General features: G+C 59.4%; 2 protein-coding genes across 2 annotated transcripts in view; one reads left to right on the top strand and one right to left on the bottom strand.

Moving 5' to 3' along the window:
• Nucleotides 1–20,076, top strand: part of PDGFRB (platelet derived growth factor receptor beta) — a 69,030-nt gene that overhangs the window by 3,694 nt on the left and 45,260 nt on the right. The window lies entirely within an intron of this gene.
• Nucleotides 3,776–18,880, bottom strand: CDX1 (caudal type homeobox 1). Its single transcript, XM_004620606.2, has 3 exons — nt 18,415–18,880; nt 4,489–4,634; nt 3,776–3,979 (listed from the first exon to the last, which is right to left on the bottom strand). Exons 1-3 carry the CDS (start codon nt 18,842–18,844, stop codon nt 3,776–3,778), a joined length of 780 nt encoding a protein of 259 aa, XP_004620663.2. The 5' UTR covers nt 18,845–18,880.

Below are 20,076 nucleotides of genomic sequence, written 5' to 3'. Positions count from 1 at the left end.
CAGAAGGGGCACCACTTGCCAGATCTCAGTGGCACTGTGGGAGTGTCAGGCCTGGGGTCAGCCGCGCCCAGGCATTTGGTTGGCCCTCCTTTCCCCTCCAACACAACCTTGTTGGCCAAGCCCGTACCTTCACGCAACAAGCAAACCACCCCCAAGGTTTTCTAAACAACACTGTCCATGTCAGCCGCTGCTCCAGCCACCTGGCATGGCTGAAAGCCAGTGGCGGCTCCCCTCGCCCTGTCCCCAGGAATCTGAGTTCTGCTTGGCAAAGTTACTCCTTGGGGATGAGGCCCAGTAACCCAGCTCTGGCTCCCTCCCTCCCTCCACTCCTTTTGTCTCTCCCTCTCTCTGGTTTTCTGGTCTCACATGGAATCACAAGTGCAAAGGCGATGTGTGCTGATTTAAGGCAAGTGTGAGATGAAAATGTCCTTCCTTTTCGTATACAGGGAGATATTTTTATATGCATATAAATAAACACTTTTAATTTGCTTCGACGTACAGACTTTATCACAGCAGAGCATGTGTTTTGTTACCCCAGTGAAGGGAGGCTGTGAGAAATGAGGCTCCAGGCAGCTAATCCATCTGGTGTGGCTCAGAGAAAGTGGTTCCGGAGCAGCCAGGCCAGAACGGAAGTGCTCCCTAGCCCCACTGTGCCCCCAGGCCTCCCTCAGAGAGGAAATATTAACTCAGCAGAGGCACAGAGGAAGCAGCAGAGGCTGCCCCGGCAGGAGAGATGGACAGCTCCGAGCAGTGGGCTGGGCACAGGTTCTGCAGGAACCAGGGGGCCCCCTTTTTGGATCATTGCAATAGTGGGGTTCAGGACTGGAGACATAGTTCAGCAGGCGGGGTGCTTGCCTTGCCGACAGCTCCCGAGTTCCCACCAGGAGTGATCCCTGATCACAGAGCCAGGAGTAAGCTCTGAGCACCACTGTGGGCCAAAAAAAATAATGCAGGGGCTGGATCGATAGTACAGCGGGTAGGGCGTTTGCCTTGCACGCGGCTGACCCAAGTTCAATTCCCAGCAACCCATATGGTCCCCTGAGCACCGCCAGGAGTCATTCCTGAGTGCAGAGCCAGGAGTAACCCCGGTGCATTGCCAGATGTGACCCAAAAAGAAACAAAAGAGGGGGCTGAAGTGATAGCACAGTGGGTAGGGCGTTTGCCTTGCACACGGTTGACCCGGGTTCGATTCCAAGCATCCCATATGGTCCTCCAAGCACTGCCAGGAGTAATTCCTGAGTGCAGAGCCAGGAGTAACCCCTGTGCACCGCTGGGTATGACCAAAAAAGCACATCCAGAAAGAAAAGAAAAGAAAGGAAGGAAGGAAGGAAGGAAGGAAGGAAGGAAGGAAGGAAGGAAGGAAGGAAGGAAGGAAGGAAGGAAGGAAGGAAGAAGGAAGGAAAGAAACAAAGGAAGAAAGAAAGAAAGAAAGAAAGAAAGAAAGAAAGGAAGGAAGGAAGGAAGGAAGGAAGAAAGAAAGAAAGAAAGAAAGAAAGAAAGAAAGAAAGAAAGAAAGAAAGAAAGAAAGAAAGAAAGAAAGAAAGAAAGAAAGGGAGGAAGGAAGAAGGAAAGGAAGGAAGAAGGAAAGGAAGAAAGGAAGGAAGGAAGGAAGGAAGGAAGGAAGGAAGGAAGGAAGGAAGGAAGAAAGGAAGGAAGAAAGGAAGGAAGAAAGCAAGCAATGGCTAGCCTCTGGGAGGGCTCTGGCCACAGGGAAGTCCTCCTCTCCTGGTGCCGTAGTGCTCCTGCCATGGAGCACGTGCTCGAGAGCAGGGACTGTGAGCTCCCCTAATCTCAGGGCTTCCGAGTGGTGACCAGCTCCCCCAGCCCACACCCTCCTGGCTGGCAACGGTCTGCCTGTGGCTGGGGAGCACGCAGACCTTCACAGTCACCGTGTGTGCTCCGTAGCTGGGCTGGGAGACGGTTCCCAGGGCTGAGTGCACGCTTTGCGAGTGGGGGGGCCAAGTTTCGTGCCCCGAGCACCAGGCCCGGAGTGGTGCTCAGCCCAAGCCCGCCAGCCCCTCCGGCTGCTGTGTGCCGGGCAGGCCTTCATCCCTCTGCCTCTGAAGGGTGCGGAGCAGCTCGTGCTAACCTGGAGCCTCACAGCTGGGAAGGAGGAACCGGGCTGCCTCCAGCACCCGACACTGCAGGGGACCATGGGTCCTGCAGGGCTCCTGGACGGTGGGGCCTGGGGAGGGCGGCATGAGGCAAGCTCGGGGGGTTCCAAGGCTGCAGGACTGTCTGAGCCTTTGATGAGCCAGGGAACTGCCCCAGAGGGCTAAGTCACATTTCTCCCCCAAACCCAGTGGCCTGGAGTCCCTGCTTCTCGCCCACACAGGCCTCCCAGCTTGATTGATGTGGGAACAGGAAGAGGAAGCGATTACCCCGGGCCACACAGCAAACGTTTCTGAAGGTCAGGAAAGCGTGTTGGCTGGCTGCCAGCCCCTCCCACCCCCCCAGGCCCTCCTCCTCTGCTGGGGACACCTGGAGTCCCCCTAACTCTGTGTGCTGAGCCTGCCTTCCATGTCCACCCTCCCTGGAGAGACGACAGTGTCCTCAGGACACCGGAACAAGAGCAGGACCTGTGAGTCCAGGGGTCCGAGTGGGGAGGGACCCCTGCGGGTGTGGCTGTCACGGGCTCCAAGTGCAAAGGGCAGGCAGGCTTTGCACGTTATGGGCCGCCTCCCAGAACAGTAAACAGAGGCCCGGCCTTGGCACGGGGTCTCCAGGGAGGAGGCCCACTTGGACACGCTCACGAGAGGGGATCTGAGAATAGCCACGGTTGTTTTTTTCTTTTTGGGTCACACCCGGTGATGCTCAGGGGTTACTCCTGGCTCTGCACTCAGGAATTACCCCTGGCGGTGTCAGGGGACCATATGGGATGCTGGGAATTGAACCCGGGTCAGACACGTGCAAGGCAAACGCCCTCCCCACTGTGCTATTGCTCTAGCCCCCAGCCGCTTCTTTATGCTTTTATCTCTACACTCTAGTTTGGGGGTGGGGGTGGGGCTGGGAACCACACCTGGCAGCGCTGCGGGCTACTCCCGGGCTCAGCTCTGGGCTTGCTCCAGACGGCACCCAGTGGATGGAGAGGTGCCGGGGATGACAGGGGCGGGCTGCGTGCGGGGCGAGGGCCGGACCCCTCACCTGGCTCACTCTCCTGAAGTCCGCTGACTCGGACTTGTGCGAGATTTCCCTCCAGTGACGTATAGTGATTTTTATACATTTTTGAAAAACGAGTCGAACGTTTATTCTCCAAGCTTCGTCCCAAAGATTCGGCTCTATGTGCGACAGGCATGAGGCCTGCTCGGGGGCTCCCAGGGGGCCGGCCCAACAGCAACGCCTTTCTCCCCCTCCCCAATAACAGGAGGGAGGCAGGCAGGGCAGGGAGCCTGGGCTGGAGGCAGGGGTGGGGGACACTGTGGGAGAGCAGTGGTGGTGGTGGGGGGGGTCTATCACCCGGTGTCCCCAGGGGCTGGTCTGGAATCATCGCCTCCCCCAGGGTCAGTTCTAGCAGCCTCTGGCAGAGGGGGGACTGTGACCTTATGAGGGGTGACCGCCATCCCGGGTCCCTGATAGCCCTGAGCCCTAGAGCTCAGGAGCCGGAAACTGTCTTTCTCGGCAGCTCCCAGGACAGCCGGTCAGCAGGGCTGGGGGGTGGGGAGTTGGGGGGGCTCGTTCCGGGTGAGCAGAGGTGAGGGTCAGGGCTGGACTGAGGCCAGACCGCCGGGCCCCGGGGGAGGCACAGTCCCGGCACCACCCCCACAGCCGGGCCAGGCTAGGGCAGAAACTCTTCCTTGACAGGCAGCGGGGAGGAGGCCCCCAGGAGGACGGCAGAGCCGGGGCACAGGCCCCCGAGGGGAGGCCTCGGTGCTGGAACCTCGGGGGCCGGGGCCGGGGGCTGGGCCGGAGGCGGAGGCTGCTGTTGCTTCTTATTCACCTTGCGCTCCTTCGCCCGGCGGTTTTGGAACCAGATCTTCACCTGGGAGAGGGAGCGCAGAGAAGGGGTGGGAGAGGGGAGCAAGGGCCGGCAGCGAGGGGGGCTGGAGACAGCTGAGCTCCAGACCCCCAGACACCAGACCCCCCAGACATCGGTGGGTCCCGCACAGGTCCCTCTGGAAAGAAACCGCCCCCACCCCACACCTTTCAGGACGCTGTGCCCCTGTGACACCTTCCTTCACTCCATCTTCTCAAGACAGCGCTAAGTTGCCGCCTCCAGGAAGCCCTCCCTGTTGTCCCCATAAGTGGACCCTCTCATCTACAGAGAGGGGATCACAGACCGCTATAACCAATAGCTAAGAGACCTCCTTTCTTCCTAGTATAGGCCAGAGAAGTTGGGTTTGGAGTAAGGGGCTGGGTTTTGGCATTGGCTCAGTTGCGACTGTGCTGTGCGGTCATGGCCAGGAGCAGCAACCTCTCTGTTGTTCCTCAGCTGAGTTTGCCAATCTGCCTGGTAGGAGGGAGGAGACTCAGGCCTGGGGCCCCACGTACCTGCCGCTCGGTGAGCCCCAGGTTGGCAGCCAGCTCTGACTTGCGCCGGATGGTGATGTACCGGCTGTAGTGGAACTCCTTCTCCAGCTCCAGGCGCTGGTGGTCGGTGTAGACCACGCGGTACTTGTCCTTGGTCCGGGTCTTACCTGGGAGCAGCCGGGCCAAGAGGGGGGGTGAGTGGGGAGAGGCGGCACAGGGCCTGGGCAGCTCCCCGGGGGCACAGCAGTCTGGGCCCCGAAGGATCCCGGGAGGGCAGTGGAGGAAGACCCAGCGCTTCGGGCACTCCCGGCCGGGCACGCAGGTGCTTCTCCCAGGGAGGGCCAGCGAGCAGGGTCCTGCTCCAGAGCCGGGTTCTCGTCCCTGCCTCCTGCCCCCAGCCTGTCCTGATCACGGGTCCCAGCTTGGCCCAGCAGTGGCCACCGCGGCCTTGTGGGAACAGCTTCTGGGACGGCCCTGAGCGAAGGAGGCAGAAGCCTGGGAAAGACATGCGTGTTGTGTGTTTGGTCGTTTTTGTTTGTTGGGGGGCCACACCTGGCTTAGCCCGGGCTCTGCACTCAGGGATCGCCCCTGGCACTGCTCAGGGGCCCCTAGGTGGTGCCGGGGAGGGAACCCGGGCCAGCCACATGCAAGGCAGGCAAGCGCCCTCTCTGCTATAGGACTGCTCTGGCCCCGGGAAGGTGCATTTTTAACAAACTGCTCAGGTGGTGTCTCAGGTCCCAAGTCTGAGCGAATGCCAGAGGCACGGAGGCCACCGGCAGGCCAGGACGAAAGGGGCACTGAGCACTCTCGTTCCCTGTGATGCGGACGAGAGCTGGGGAGGAAAGGCACCACAAGCAGCGTAGGTCGAGGGGCTCGGCTTCTGCAGGTGCCTGCAAGCCGCGGGCCCCCAAAGCCAACCAGAAAGGATAGAGGCCTCAGAGGGCCCCGGCGTGGACCCCACCCTGGGCTGGGGCTGCTGCTGGCCACCGGTCACCACACAGACCCAGCACCGGCCTCGGCAGGGGGCAAGTGCACCCTGGACCGTGGGGCACTTCTGCTCTCACGGAGGCGGCAGCAACATGACGAGAAGGTGGATGAGAAATGCTCTGATGAGCCTGTATTGATCTCGGGACCGCAGGCTCCCCTGAGTACTGCTAGGGAGCAGCCCACCAGCACCAAACCGGGAATAGCCCCTCGAGCGTGGGGCCGGGAGATATTTCATCTGTTATTGATCTATTTCAGAGAAAAGAAAGACAGGGTGGGAGACTGAGGGGTTAGGGAAGATAAGAGTGCCATCTTTCTCTTTTTCTACCTCTCTTTTATTTTTTTTCTTTTTGGGTCATACCCAGCGATGCACAGGGGTTACTCCTGGCTCTGCACTAAGGAATTACTCCTGGTCGTGCTCGGGGGACCACATGGGAAGCTGGGAATCGAACCAGGGTCAGCCACATGCAAGGGAACTGCCCTGTGCTATCACTCCAGTCCCGCCCCTTTCTCTCTCTTTCTTTCTCTCTCTCTCTCTCTCTTTCTTTCTTTCTTTCTTTCTTTCTTTCTTTCTTTCTTTCTTTCTTTCTTTCTTTCTTTCTCTCTTCCTTCCTCCCTTCCTTTCTCTTCTTCCTTCCTTCCTTCCTTCCTTTCTTTCTTTCTTTCTTTCTTTCTTTCTTTCTTTCTTTCTTTCTTTCTTTCTTTCTTTCTTTCTTTCTTTCTTTCTTTCTCTCTCTTTCTCTCTCTCTCTTTCTTTCTTTCTTTCTTTCTTTCTTTCTTTCTTTCTTTCTTTCTTTCTTTCTTTCTTTCTTTCTCTCTTCCTTCCTTCCTCCCTTCCTTTCTCTTCTTTCTTTCTTTCTTTCTTCCTTTCTTTCTTTCTTTCTTTCTTTCTTTCTTTCTTTCTTCCTTTCTTCCTTTCTTTCTTTCTTTCTTTCTTTCTTTCTTTCTTTCTTTCTTTCTTTCTTTCTTTCTTTCTTTCTCTCTTCCTTCCTTCCTCCCTTCCTTTCTCTTCTTCCTTCCTTCCTTCCTTCCTTCCTTCCTTCCTTCCTTCCTTCCTTCCTTCCTTCCTTCCTTTCTTTCTCTCCCTCTCTCTCTTCCTTCCTTCCTTCCTTCCTTCCTTCCTTCCTTCCTTCCTTCCTTCCTTTCTTTCTCTCTCTGTTCCTTCCTTCCTCCCTTCCTTTCTCTTCTTTCTTTCTCTTCTTTCTTTCTCTTCTTTCTTTCTTTCTTTCTTTCTTTCTTTCTTTCTTTCTTTCTTTCTTTCTTTCTTTCTTTCTTTCTCCCTTCCTCCCTTCCTTTCTCTTCTTCCTTCCTTCCTTCCTTCCTTCCTTCCTTCCTTTCTTTCTTTCTTTCTTTCTTTCTTTCTTTCTTTCTCTCTTTCTTTCTTTTTCTTTCTTTCTCTCTCTCTTTCTTTTTCTTTCTTTCTTTCTTTCTTTCTTTCTCTCTTTCTTTCTTTTTCTTTCTTTCTCTCTCTCTTTCTTTTTCTTTCTTTCTTTCTTTCTTTCTTTCTTTCTTTCTTTCTTTCTTTCTTTCTTTCTTTCTTTCTTTCTTTCTTTCTTTCCTCCCTTCTTCCCTCCCTTTCTTTCTCTTTCTCTTTTCTTTTTGGGCCACACCCACTCCTGGCTCTGCACTCAGGAATCACATCTGGCAGTGCTCAGGGGACCGTATGGGATGGCCAGGTCGAACTGGGCTGGCCGTGTGCAAGGCAAACGCCCTCCCCATTATACTACGACTCTGGCCCTGAGAGTATGATCTTTCAGTGGAGTGGTCAGTCCCTGAGGGCCGGGGGAGAAGGGGACTGAAGCAAAGATAGAGAGATGAGAGAAGACTCGGGTGCCACGGTGGAGGGGCAGGAGCAGAGTTATGTGAGGGCAGCGGGGGACACCGCAGAGGGTGCTGAACCTCCAGGTCGCAGAGAGGAACTTGGGGTCCACTGCATCTGGGATGTCTGCCCTGGCCGGGTCCTGGCAGGAGACAGGCCTGACCAAGTGAGGTCCAGTCTCATTCTGGCCGCTGCTCAGATCAGGGACAGGAAATGCAGGCCGGCCCCATGAGCCAGGGCCTGGGCTCAGTCGAGTCCACTGGGTTGGTGGCCAGGGCTGTGTCTGGGGCCCGAGCTGAAGGCCTGGGTGGAGAAAAGCCCGAGAGTCCTGCTGGGCCTGGCTGGCGTGAGGGTCAGCTAAACACATCTCCTGGGTAAGATTCTGGACACGGGGCTATAAATAGGACGGCTCTCGGCCGCACCATGTACCCCAGCAGGCCTGGAGACACACACCCCCTCGGAACTAACGCTGCCCTGCCTCGCCCGAGAGCCCCCAGCAGTCCTGGGGGACCCTCGTGTCCCATCTGCCCCTCTGGGCCCTTTCGCTCCAGTTACTCCGTCCCGCAAAGCCCAACAGCTTGGCAGGGAGGCGAGGGGCTCCAGGAGCCAAACCCTGCGTCTGGCAGGAGGCGGCAGATGTTCCCGGGTCCCTGCCAGGGCGGCGGGACTGCCCCGGACACTTCCACATGCACTGACCTCAGCCCACCGCCCGACTCAGCTGCGGCCCCCGGCCAGGCCCGGCCTGGCTGGCGGTCAAAGGGAGGGGCTGCCGATGCCTTGGCTCCAGCGGGGGCCCCTCCTTGGGCTGGAAAATAGAAGTCAGCCTCCAAACCGGCTCTGCGGACGCTGCGAGCCCGCCCCGTGACTTCATCGTGCTGGAGTCAGCAGGGATCCCGAGCACACGTCCCCTCCCTTTGTGCAGACGGAGCAACCACGGGTCAGAGTGACCATACGGCTGCAGGGGCCCGAGGGACAGGGGTTCTCTCCCATGTGACCCTCCGGGGCTCCTCCTCTGGCACCCACAGCCCCCGCGTCGGGGTGTCCACTCCCCGTTCCTGGGCAAAGAACTCAGGCCTCCGTGTTGGGCACAGAGAGCTGCTCTGGACACCCCCCCACACCCGAAATGCTGGCAGCAGAAGCTTAGATGGCCGAGCACCCCTCTACTTGTTCTGGGAGGCCCAGGGTCCAGACCATGGTGTGGGAGGGGCTGATGGCCATGGGCAGGAGCCTCAAGATGGCCACCCACTGTCCAGCCCAAGCGAGAGACTGGTGGTGGAGGCAGCTTCTCCTGGGCACCCGGCTCCCGGCCCTCTCTGAAGGGCACGCAGGGAGCTCTGCACCCGCCGGCCTGCGGGGCTGTGGATGGACAGGGCCCCGATGGCTGCCTCCGCCCAGGCTCTCCACAGAGCTGAGGGGTGCAGAGGGGGGCAGGCGGTGGGGACAGCTTTCACTGCATGATTGTTCCTCTCCTGCTGGCCACCAGTGCTTAGCCAGCCAAGGGCCCTGCTACCCCCTCTGGGCCCAGGAGAAGGAGGGTCCAGGAACCCCTTGGCCATCCTCTGTCTAGGGGAGCTGCCAAAGCACGCAATGCCATGGCTAGGAAGGGGGACTAGGTGTCTGGGTACCACCCTGTGGGCCAGGGACTAGGACCCCACCAAGTGCAGTCTAGGGAGGGATACTGGAGCCTCCTCCTTGGAGCCCAGCGTGGTGACTTCTAGCCTCTGGGAGCATTCACATGACCTTGAACCCGTGAGTCATATTTCCAGAAACCCATATGCAGATTGCTGGCCAGAGCCAAAGCTCTGCTAAATGATGCAAGCCCCCAGCACACGTGCCTACTGCCAGGAGCTGGTTGCCAAGGGTGGCACAGCCTAGAGGGACATAGCGGGCTTAAAAAAAAAGACATGACAAAGGCCCTTGGTTACAATATGGAGCAAGTTCTCGTGTGCTATGATGAAGAAAGCAAGAGTCAAGCAAAAGTCAATAGTTCACAATACACAACTGTTTTTAGACTCTGCGTAACTCCTGGCTCTGTCCTCAGTAATCAGTCCTGGTAGACTCGGGGGACCCTATGGGCTATTGGGGATTGAACCGGGGTCGACTGCATGCAAGGCAAGGGCCTTACCTACTGTCCTATCTCTCTGGCACCAAGAGAGTCTTTGCAACGTTTGAATTTTCACCTCGTGCACTTGGGAGTTAGTATTTTGTAAGGACAATCAGGAGACCTGGGCTCCCTCCCTGTGAGCACCAGTCCCTCAGGGAGCCCAGGAAGGAGGCAGGTGGTGTGTGAGGATTGACTGAGCCAGAGACCGAGCTACCCGCAAGGGAAGGAGAGGTCAGGTGAGAGATTTACAGGCCCTCAGGACAGCTCCAAGGGGGAAGTCCAAGCATTCGGAACAGGTGTCCTATGAGAGCCAATTGCTCCCAGTCACCTAATGACTAACCTCAGGGCCCATCCCACGGCCCTGGCAGGGAGGGAGAGTGGCAGAGAGGGTGGGAGCCGCCAGCTCTCCTAGGATGAGTGCCCTAGGGAAGTGCTCTGGATAACTCACCCAGGGGGCAGGCTTCCTCTCTGCTCGGCCTGGGGACTCACTGGTGCCAGGCTGCCATGAAGATGCAAACCTCCCTCCCCAAATATGCACAGCCAATGGCTTAGGGAGGACAGATGCTGGTCCAGTCATTCAGACTCAGGGGGGGCCCACAGGGGCTCAGGGGTCACTAAGCCTCTAGGTTTCCAGGGGCCCTTGTCATTCAGGTGTCAGGCCAGCAGACCTCTGGATGTGCAAGCCAGCTTCTCTCCAGGTGGAACTGCAAATTTTTTTTGGGGGGGGGGGTGTTGAGGGCCATATCTGGTGATGCTCAGGGTTCCTCCTGGCTCTGCACTCGGGGAACCACATGGGATGCCAGGGTTGAACCTGGGTCTGTCACATGCAAGGTAAATGCCCTACCCGCATGCAAGGTTATGCCTCCAGCCTTGCCGCCTCACTTCTTGGGGCCTCATTTTCAGTATCTCTAACGTGGGGGTTACATTATTCTGCTAAGGACCAACATGCCCGTACACAGAGCCTTTGACACAGTGCAGCTCAGCTCGGATTTCCCAGCTGGACAGCCCAGGCCTGGAGCGCCCACACACAGCCACAGCGGGACTCTAGAGGCTGTTACCAGCCTCAGAAACTGCACCAGAAGCGCCCGCCCTGGGGCGGTGGGCGATGCCTGGCACAGAGTCGGTGCTCAGGGCAGGGGAACTTTTGCCCATTTCCAAGCATGGCCGGCAAGGGGGCTGGGAGTGCGTCTGGGCCCTGGTTGACCTGTTGCATGAAACTGTTTATTTAGAAGGTTCCTTCCAACTGGGAAACATGACGCACCCGCACCCAACTGTTTGTTGATTCTTGATTATATTTATTTTTGCACAAAAAAGAATTTTAAGAGCCACTTCCCCGAGAGCCTCGAGAGGCCTGGCCCACTGCAGGGAGAGGCCAGGAGCCCAGCAGCCTGAGTGGGCCGTCCCTCGAGCGGGCGGTTAAGGAGAGTCACACTTCTGCCTCCGTGGCAAGGGCGGGGGGGGTGCCAAGAAAATCAAGTGACCCCTACACTGCTTTCTGCTGGCTGCGTGGCACTCAGGGCCGGGGTGCGAATCCCACGGAACCCCTGCATGACTCATCCTGCACGGTCCAGTCATCCCAGCTGTGCATGGCCGTGTGCCCAGACACACAGGGAAGCACTCTGAGCCGTGCACAGAGGTTGGAAACCATGTTTGTTCCCGACTCCACCGTCACCTCTGCATCCTGGTCCCTGAGTACTGGGGGCTCTGAAACAGCAGCTGGGGGCTGGAGGGGGCGGGGCATGTGTGACCGTACCGTGGAGCTTCAGACGTCCCTCCCAGTGGGCTCCCTTGCGCCTGTGCCTTAGAGGAGGACTGAGCATCACTTCCCAGCACCCAGAGACTCGGCAGGGCCCTCCCACGAGGTCCTGGGCCCAAGTATCCCTCAGCGGAAGGACCTGACGAGCTTTGGGTGTCATGGCGGTTTGGCAGAGAGCAAGGACGGAGACAAGATGGGGAAGGGAGCTATTTGCAGGAGCGGATGTCGGCGGGAGCCCTTGGGAGAGGAAGGAATGTCGCCTGATGGGAGACACGGGACAAAGGACACTCTGGCCCGGGAGAGGGGTGATCCAGCCAGCCCACAGCTGGGGGACATGTGAGGTCCTGAGAAGCCTTATTCCCGAACCCCCAGGGGCGGGGACTTTCTGGAGGCCTGTGGCGGTCCTCCCCGGCCCAGGAGGCTTTCTGGTGGGCTGGCGGCTGGGTCCTGCTCTGGGGGAGAGGCCAGTCCCGGTTCCTCAGTGCAGCCCGGAGCCGGGGAGGGGCTGACACCTACACCCAGCCCCCCTGCAGCACTCTCTGTACCACTGTAACTCCCCCCACCCCACCCTGCCACCCACCCACGCATGCACACACACACACACACACACACACACACACACACACACACACACACACACACACACCAGGCCAACTCTGCATCATCTTTTCCTGGCTCGGGGCGGCAGGAGGCGAACAGCAGACAGCTCCGGGGCCACACTCGGAGCCCGGCCCAGCCTGGCTCTGTGCGTGGACGCAGGCGGGTCACAGGATGTGTGTGTGTGTGTGTGTGTGTGTGTGTGTGTGTGTGTGTGCGGGGCCCAGCTGACTCACGGGTGAATCGAGGACAGGAAGCCTCCCGCTTCGCAGGGAACCGGCCACCTTCTCTGCGGTCAGCCAGCAAGGCCGCTGGTCGTCCCTGATGATGAAGAAGATGCCTGAGGTGGCAGGGCGGGGAGCGAGGAGGCAGGGGCGAGGCAGGGATGGGCTGTCTCCCCGAAGCGCTGCAGAGGGGTTTCCCTGCCTGCCTGCCTGCCTGAGCCGCAGGAGCCACAAGCGGTGGTTCCGCTGGGACCAATTAAGGAAGATGGAAAGTTGGGCTTGCAGTCTCACTGGGGGGGTGTTAAGGTCCCAGACGCCACGTCTCCGACCCCCGCCAGAGTGCCTCCTCTGCCTGCACACGCTCCCCGCACGGAGGACAGGCTGCCACCCACCACCTGTATCTTCTTCCTTTCTTTTGTTTTTCAATCAGGAAGCCCCCTAATAAGGGGCACTCCTGGCCCAAAGCAGCCTCCCGGAGGCCTGCCTCCCGGCAGCCTGAGTCCCACCGCTAGGAAGCCCCTTCCTGCCGTGTCCAGGCCTCTGCTACGCAGCTCTGGGGGTGTGGAAGCGAAGCCCGGGGCACCGCTGGGTGCAGGCTGAGGTTAGGGTTCAACTCCAGCCCCGTCTGCCTCCCTGCTGACTCTGGCCCCCCTTGGCACCCCGTGCGGGTGGGGAATGTGCCAGCTAGCTTGCCGGACACGTGCAAAGGCCTGACACTGCCGTGTTGGAACTGTCACCGTGAACCCACTGTCTCCCGCTCTTCCTCTGCTCCGGGACTGGGGGCCCTTCCCCCCAGCCCCTCAGCCCAGAGGCCTTGGACACATTTCCTGCCCGTTAACACGGGTCCAGTTCTCCTGCTGCTACAACCCTGAGTGAGGCCACTGGCCTAGTAGGACTGCGTGTTGGTCATAAATGTGCATGTCTGAAGACACCACTGAGCCCCCCAAGTCGTACCGTTACTGGGGCAGAGTCTGGGGGCGGGGGCTGACTCACTCAAGGGAACCTCACTGGTGGGGCCAGAAGGTAGGGGTTGCGAAAGATTGAAAAATTTAAAAAAAGGCAAAGAAATTGTCCCACTCTGATTTATAAAAAGCAAGCACAAAGCTGAGAGAGGACTGAATTGGGGCGGGGGAGGGGAGAGAGTTCTCCCAAAAGAGATGCTTAAACCAAGGCCTGGGGTTGAGAAGGTTCTTGAGTCTTAATAGGGGAGAACATTGCAAGGCAAAGAGAATAGCCCGGGTACCCCGAGCTGGGGCATTGCAGGGCCGCAGACAGAGCCTGGTCACCTTGTTCTGGCCAGGAGTGCCAGACCCGGACTGGAGCGATAGTAGAGGGGGTAAGGTGTTTGCCTCGTAAGCGGCCGACCCGGTTTCAATCGCCGGCATCCCATATGGTCCCCCAAGCACTGCCAGGAGTAATGCTGAGTGCAGAGCCAGGAGTAACCCTGGGCATCACCAGTGTGACCCAAAAAGCAATCATCATCATCATCATCATCATCATCATCATCACTGCCATCCCGTTGCTCATCAATTTGTTCGAGCGGGCACAAGTAACGTCTCTCATTGAGAGACTTATTGTTACTGTTTTTGGCATATCCAATACACACGGGTAGCTTGCCAGGCTCTGCCGTTCAGGCTCGATTCTCTCGGTAGCTTGCCGGGCTCTCTGAGAGGGGTGGAGGAATCAAACAGGGGTCGGCTGCATGAAAGGCAAACGCCCAACCGCTGTGCTATTGCTCCAGCCCAATAATAATAATAATAATAATAATAATAATAGTAATAGTAATAATAAAAGAAACTCCAGACCCTAGAAGGATGCCTAGGAACAGAGCATTTCACCTGCATGAAGTGGGTGAGGGGCAGGGGGCAGGTGGGAGAGGAGAGAGGCCTGGGTGCCGGGGGAGGAGGGGATTTGATTTCAGGAGCCAGGGCAGTCCAGGGTGAGCCTGGACAGAGCGTTTTCTCTAGCACCGGCTCCCTCTCTCTGTGCCAAGGGTTCCACTGGGACCCTACAAACAGGAGGGCCGAGTGTTGGCATTTCCCACCCGACTCCAGATCGAAGCGCTATTTCCACCAACCCGTTTCCACGGGAGTGCCAGCTCTGAGCTGAGAGCAGCCCTCGAAGACCCTTTCCCGCAGCCGCCGTGCAGCCCCGTGGCTCACCCAGCAAGCTCCGAGCTCTCAGCCTCCAGCATCTGCCAACATGGGGGGAACCACCCAGCCAAAAAAAGCCTCCTGCCACCTGGTAACTGGGTCACTCCCCTTCCCACTGGCAGCTGAGAGAGGAGGTGTGACACCACTCTCTGTGGGGGGCAGGGGTGACTGCTGGGTCTCTCCGCCCCGCCCCCGCCCCCGCCCCTGGGAAGGGGTCTCGTCCTGGGAAGGGGGTCCTGGGAAGGGGTCTCGGTTTCTACGCCAGGAGCTGCTGCAGGCCTGGGGGGGCAGAGGCTGTGACCCACGGTGGGCTATAGCTCATATTTCTGAGCCTCCTCCCCGTCGCAGTGAGGCTGATAATGGGGCCTCACACTACTCAAGCGTGCTCTGGGACTAGAGAGGTCACCCAGGTCGCGTGTGCCTGGCGGGGCGTGGAGTTGGCCAGCGCACCATTACCAGCCTGCCTGTGAGTGCCCGCGATGTGCAAGGCATGGAGAGAAGGACGGGGGGACTGAGCACGGGGTCCAGCAGGCTGACCGCCTGTAGCTGGCAGGGCCAAACAGGTGTCTGCGGTAAATGTTAGAGCCGGGATCGGCAGGGGAGGAACCAAGGGGGACTTTTAGAGGAGGCAGCCTCGGGGGGAGGGGCAGCACGGAGGAGAGAGCAGGGAGGGCAGTCAGAGGGGAGAGGCAGGGGTGTGAGATGGGTGCTCCTGGGCTGGGCCCCCAAGGCAAAGAGCCAGAGCTGTGGCACATGAGCGATCTCTCTATGTCTGACTCAAGGCCACGCCCCCTGGCCACCACCACCTTGAGCTCCAGCCCAGTGTAGTGTCACAGTGGGGAAACTGAGGTGCCAAGCAGGTGTACCTGCCCAAGGCAAGGAAGCCACCGACAAATGCAATCTGAGGCCTGGAGCGGCCACGCTGGGCCTGTCTGCTGCCTGGCAGGGCGAGGATGGGGCCGGTTCTCAAGAAGGCTCTGGGTGCCCCAGAAGCGGGACTGGGCTTCCTAGAGATGCGGTGACCATCCCTGGTGGGACAGCTGTGGCTCGGCAGAAGCTGTGAGGAGAGGCCCCGGGCCAGGGTCTGGAAGGGAGTGTGTGTGTGTGTGTGTGTGTGTGTGTGTGTGTGTGTGTGTGTGTGTGTGTGGAGGCCATTCCCTCCTTGAGCCTCAGTTTCTCCATGGGAAGTTGGAGCCTGCAGCCATACTCCTCCTCTCCTGTCATCTGGGTGAAATCCCCTCAGCCACCCTCATGGGCCATTAACCTATTCCCGAGAGTCTTCAACGGAAAAGGATTTAAATCCTCCCTAATTTAAATTTAAATCCTCCCTAGCCACAGAGGGGAAGATGGAATGTGGAAATGCCTTGTACCGCTTCCTCTGCTGCCTCCATCCAGTCCAGTGATCACTCAGGGATTTGGGTCGGGGGGGGGGGGGGCGTCAGCCTCTGTTAGCACCCGCTTCTCAGAACAGCAGAACAGAGCTATGGGGACAGCAGATGTCCAGAGGGGGCAGAGGGGGAAGCAGGCCTGGCCCACTGGCACAGACAGCTCCGAGGTAGGTCCCCAATGCAGGGGTAGGGGCCCCGACACCTGAGCCACAGTCCAGATCTCATTTCTCCCCACCTCTCCCGGGGCTGCCCTGCTGTCCTCTCAGGTGCCCTGGTCATTCATTCATTCATTCAGCAAGACGCACGGAGTGACATACAGGGAAGAGTGCAGTGACCTTGGTGACTGAGGTGCAGTGGTGGCCCCCGGGCATTTGTCTGATGGACTTGGGAGTCTCCCCAGGGGTACCGACAACACCCAGACACACAGGCTGAGGAGTGAAATCCAGGAGACAGGGTGCTGGGGAGTTTTGCAAACTCCAGGGGACCTCTCTGAAGAAGTGAGGTGGGAAGGTGGCACACCTGGATCCCAGGAGTTTCCAGGGACGAGGAAGCAGCTCAGGCATGAAGCCTGCAGGGGACATGGCACGGCCAGAGGGCTGGGGTGTGGGAGCAGGAGCCGGGGGCCGCTGAGTGTGCAGTCTGCACGCCTCAGGACGGGGAGTTGATGGCGCTCCAGCTGGGAGGTGAAACCACTGGAAAATAGGAAACTGACTCATCCCACGTCTCTCCAGGCCACTAAGACTTGCACGAAACTAGAACATTCCTTGTGGTCTCTGGGCTTCAGATGCCATCTGTATGTCTGGTCTCTGAGTTGTCCAGTTTTGATATTCTAGAATGCTTGGGGAGCAAAGGGGGGTGGGAAGAAGGGGCAGGCATGGAGGGAACTGTAAGACCTGGGTCCAGGCCTTTGGCAGGGGGTAGTGACCTGCCCCGCGATGTTCTGGCCGACAACAGTACTCAGGAAGAACTCTGGAGCCCCCAAATCTTCATGACCCAGAAGAAGAAGAAACTGAGAGGCCAAAGAGAGAAAGGGCTTGGGGACCCCACCCCCATTCTGCCCCATCCAAGGAACACAGCCAGGCCAGACTCCCCGAAGCTCCCCTAGTCCTCCTCGGTGAGGGCCCAACCTATGGGCAGCCCCTTTTCTGGATTTGGGGGACCCCCACAATGCTCTTGGCTCTTCCTTCTACTTCCTGGGGGTAAAGGGGGGAAGTCCTTGCTTTGGGACAGGGCCCCTCCCTGTCTGGGGATAAATTTCCAGCTGAACTCAGAGATTAGACGTGGTTTGTGTTGGCTGTTCCTGTACTCAGACATAAGGACTGGATGCCCCCTCTGTCTCTCGACGGTGCCGGGAGCCCCCTCGACCCCCTCCCACCCTGGTGCTGTCTCCTCTCCGGGTCTCTCCCTTGGGGACCCTCCCCAGTCATCTCCTATATCACCGGGAGCAGCGGCACCCGAGGAGCAGGAGAAGTGAGTGGGCTTCCTTCTCCAGCGCCCCAAACACAGTGCTGCGGGACCCCCGAATGGTCCCTCCCAGCATCCTCATCTGGACCAGGTGGGTCAAGCCTCAGCGACCTCCAGAACCTTGGAAATGTGCTGTCCAGTCACCACACACGTGTTTCGAGGAAGATTTATACTTACCAGCGGATTTTTCAAAGGGAAACAAACATATCAGAACCTGGCCACTCGGATCACAGAGGGGAACAAGGAAATCCAGACAAGGACAAGGGAAATCAGTGTTTCCAGGACTGAAACACAGGCGGGGTGGGGGGGGAGGGAGAGGGTGGTTGAGAGAGGAAGGGAGCAGAAGACAGTCTGCCCAGGTTCAAACCCCAGTCCCCCAACTTCTGCTTCCACAGCTTAGCACAAGTATTGAGCCTCTCAGCACTGTCATTTCTCTGTGGCCCCAGCACCATGCCACGCTGTGTGACTAAATGAATGGATGTGTGCAGGTGGCCGGGCTGGGGCCTGCTCACGACCTAGAGGTGCCTTGAGACCATTCAGACACTCTGGGAACTGCGGGCAGAGCTGGGCCTCAACCCCGATTGCCGGAGGGCCTGTGTCCCTGGGTCTCTCTCCTAAAAAGTGGCGTGTCCCAGCCAGACCAGTAGACGGGCACCCTCCCTGGGCCCTGGAGAGCATGTGTGAGAGCACAGGGCAGGAGGTGGGGGAGTCCCCGGGCTCCCAGCTGGAGGAAGGGGAAGACACCTACATCAAAGGGTGGGAGGCCCCCTTTCCCGCCCCGCTGCCAGGTGGCCTTTGTCAGGAAGGGCTGACAGTTGGGACAATGGAGCATCCTGGTCACTTTCCGGCCAACAGGGGTCACTACCGAGCTCAGGCCCAGCCTGTTACATGACAAAGGGGACACCTATAAGGGAGGGGGGGTGCCGCCCCTCATTAGAGCCCAGTCTTTGTCAGTCCCTCCCCGGCCTTTGAAGAGGCAGGATCAGAGAGGCCTGCCTGCGGCACCGGCCAAACAGCAGCCACCTTCCCAAATGCTCCGATCCCCTCCCCCAGGGTCAAAAGTTCAGGGGGGGTTGGGATAGGGACCCCTCCCAATCCATCCTCTTCCTGCGCCCCTCTGGCTCCCCTCCACGCAGAGTGACCCGCGGGTGTCCACACGCGGCCTGGGGGGCTCTAAGCGCCCTGGGATAAAGGCTGGGACCCCCCCAGAGCTGCAGCCTCTGGGCGCGGTTGCTTCACCCTTGGGGACCCGGGTGAAGTCGGACAGTGACTGAGAAAGTGACTTTTCCCGGAGCAAGTCAGGCAGTGACTGAGGCACCGGGGAAGGGGTCAGAGACCAGGGCAGGGGACCACGTCCCCGAAGCCCAGCAGGGTGGGGGCAGAGGTCAGGCAGGGGCGCCCAGGGCCTCTCCCTGGCACCTGCCAGGCCCGGCGCAGTCTCGAGGGAGGGCTCCTTACCGCTGCCACCGCCGCCTCCAGCAGCCACGCTGCGCCGCATCCACTCGTAGGGCGTCCGCCTCTGCGCTCCCGGGGAGGACGGTGCGCCCGGGCCCCCGAGGGGCTGCACCAGGAGGCCCGGGCCGGGTCCCGGGGGCGCGGGCACCGGGCTAAAGTCCGGAGGCGGCCCGAATGCCAGTGGGGCTGGGCTGGCGGCGGGGGCCGCGGGCCCCGGGCCGTAGGCGGCGGCCCAGTCGTCCTTGGGCGCCGGGAAGGGCGCGCTCCAGGCGGCGGGGGGCGCGGGGGCCGGCTCCACGTGCGAGTAGCCGGTGAAGTCGGGGTACTGCGGGGGCGCGGGGTTGTAGGCTTGCGGGCTCAGGCCGAGCCCCGCGGGCCTGGCGGGGCCGGGGTACACGGGAGAGTCCTTGTCCAGCACATAGCCCACGTACATGGTGGCGGCGGGGCCCCGCGCGCATGCTGGGCCCGGAGCCGCCGCAGCCGGCCGCCCCGACGAGCCCCGGCTCACCTGAACCCGCCGGGCCGCCGCCGCGCCGCCCCACCCCGGCCTTTTATAGCCCCGGCCCGCAGCCCCGGCCCCGGCGGGTTTGCATTTCAAAGCGGGGGGAGCCTCCCGGCCGGCCGGGAATCAAAGGGGGAAACTCGTCCGGGGCGGGGGGTTCAAAAGGAGACAAATTGCCGCCCCAAGCAGGAGGCGGACGGACAGACGCACCCGCGCCCGGAGGGGGTGGGCGAGTGGCCGTCGGCACCTCGTTCCGCCCCGCGAGCCCATTCTACAGGTGAAACGGGGGTCGTCGGCGCCGCGGGGGACCCCGCGCCTGCGCCCCGTCGGTCCGGGCGCGCGCGGTGCCAGGGGCGCACGCAGACTTCAAACGGGGCGCCGTCTGCGGGGCGAGCGCCGGGCCCCGGGGTTTTGCGGAGGGCGGTGCGGAGGGGGCGGGGGACAGGTCACGACCCCTCGGGTAACCATGAAAGCCGGGATGTTTTCCTCGGAAAATGCAGGTATGCGCATCCGCCAGTCTGCGGCAGCAGCTGGGTGGTTGGTTCAACGGAGAAAGAGCGAGACAGCGGGTGGAGGCATTATTTGAAGAACGCTCGAGATAGAGAACTTTCTCAGGCGGCCCCTGAGAAATAATGAGAATTTCAAACACCAGAGAAGAACTGTAGAGTGAGCCTGCGCTAACCCTCACGCAGCACCCACCCCTATCAAGATGTTGCTGCACTTAGCTCATCCGCTGCCCTTTTTTTTTTCTCCCCTGTTACAGTATTTTAAAACAAAAGTCAAACATCATGTCATCTTATCCCCTGCAACACTTGGGCATTTTCTCACAGAACATGACATTATCATCCAACACAAGTGCCTGGATATTGTCCAACACCAGTTTATAGTTCAACACCGTTCCATCCAAGATAGTTTGGGGGGATCCGACCCAAAAGGATTCCATTCTCCCCACCTCCTATTTCAAGGTGGGAAGCACTCTCACCTGTGCTGGGGGCTTACTCCTGGCTGTGCACTCTGGCGTCACTCCTGGGTACTACTGGGATGCCAGTGATGCCAGGTGGATCGTGTGCAACACCCCGATTATCACTGGGTAGTTGATTCACCAGGGAAAGAGCGAGCCCTGATCCCATCTTTAGAGCAGGGGTCCTTTGCTCTAGCCAATG

The sequence above is a fragment of the Sorex araneus genome, chromosome 6 (assembly GCF_027595985.1).
Source record: "Sorex araneus isolate mSorAra2 chromosome 6, mSorAra2.pri, whole genome shotgun sequence".
In the NCBI taxonomy this organism is placed as follows: Eukaryota; Metazoa; Chordata; class Mammalia; order Eulipotyphla; family Soricidae; genus Sorex; species Sorex araneus.
This window is presented reverse-complemented; position numbering and strand designations above follow the sequence as displayed.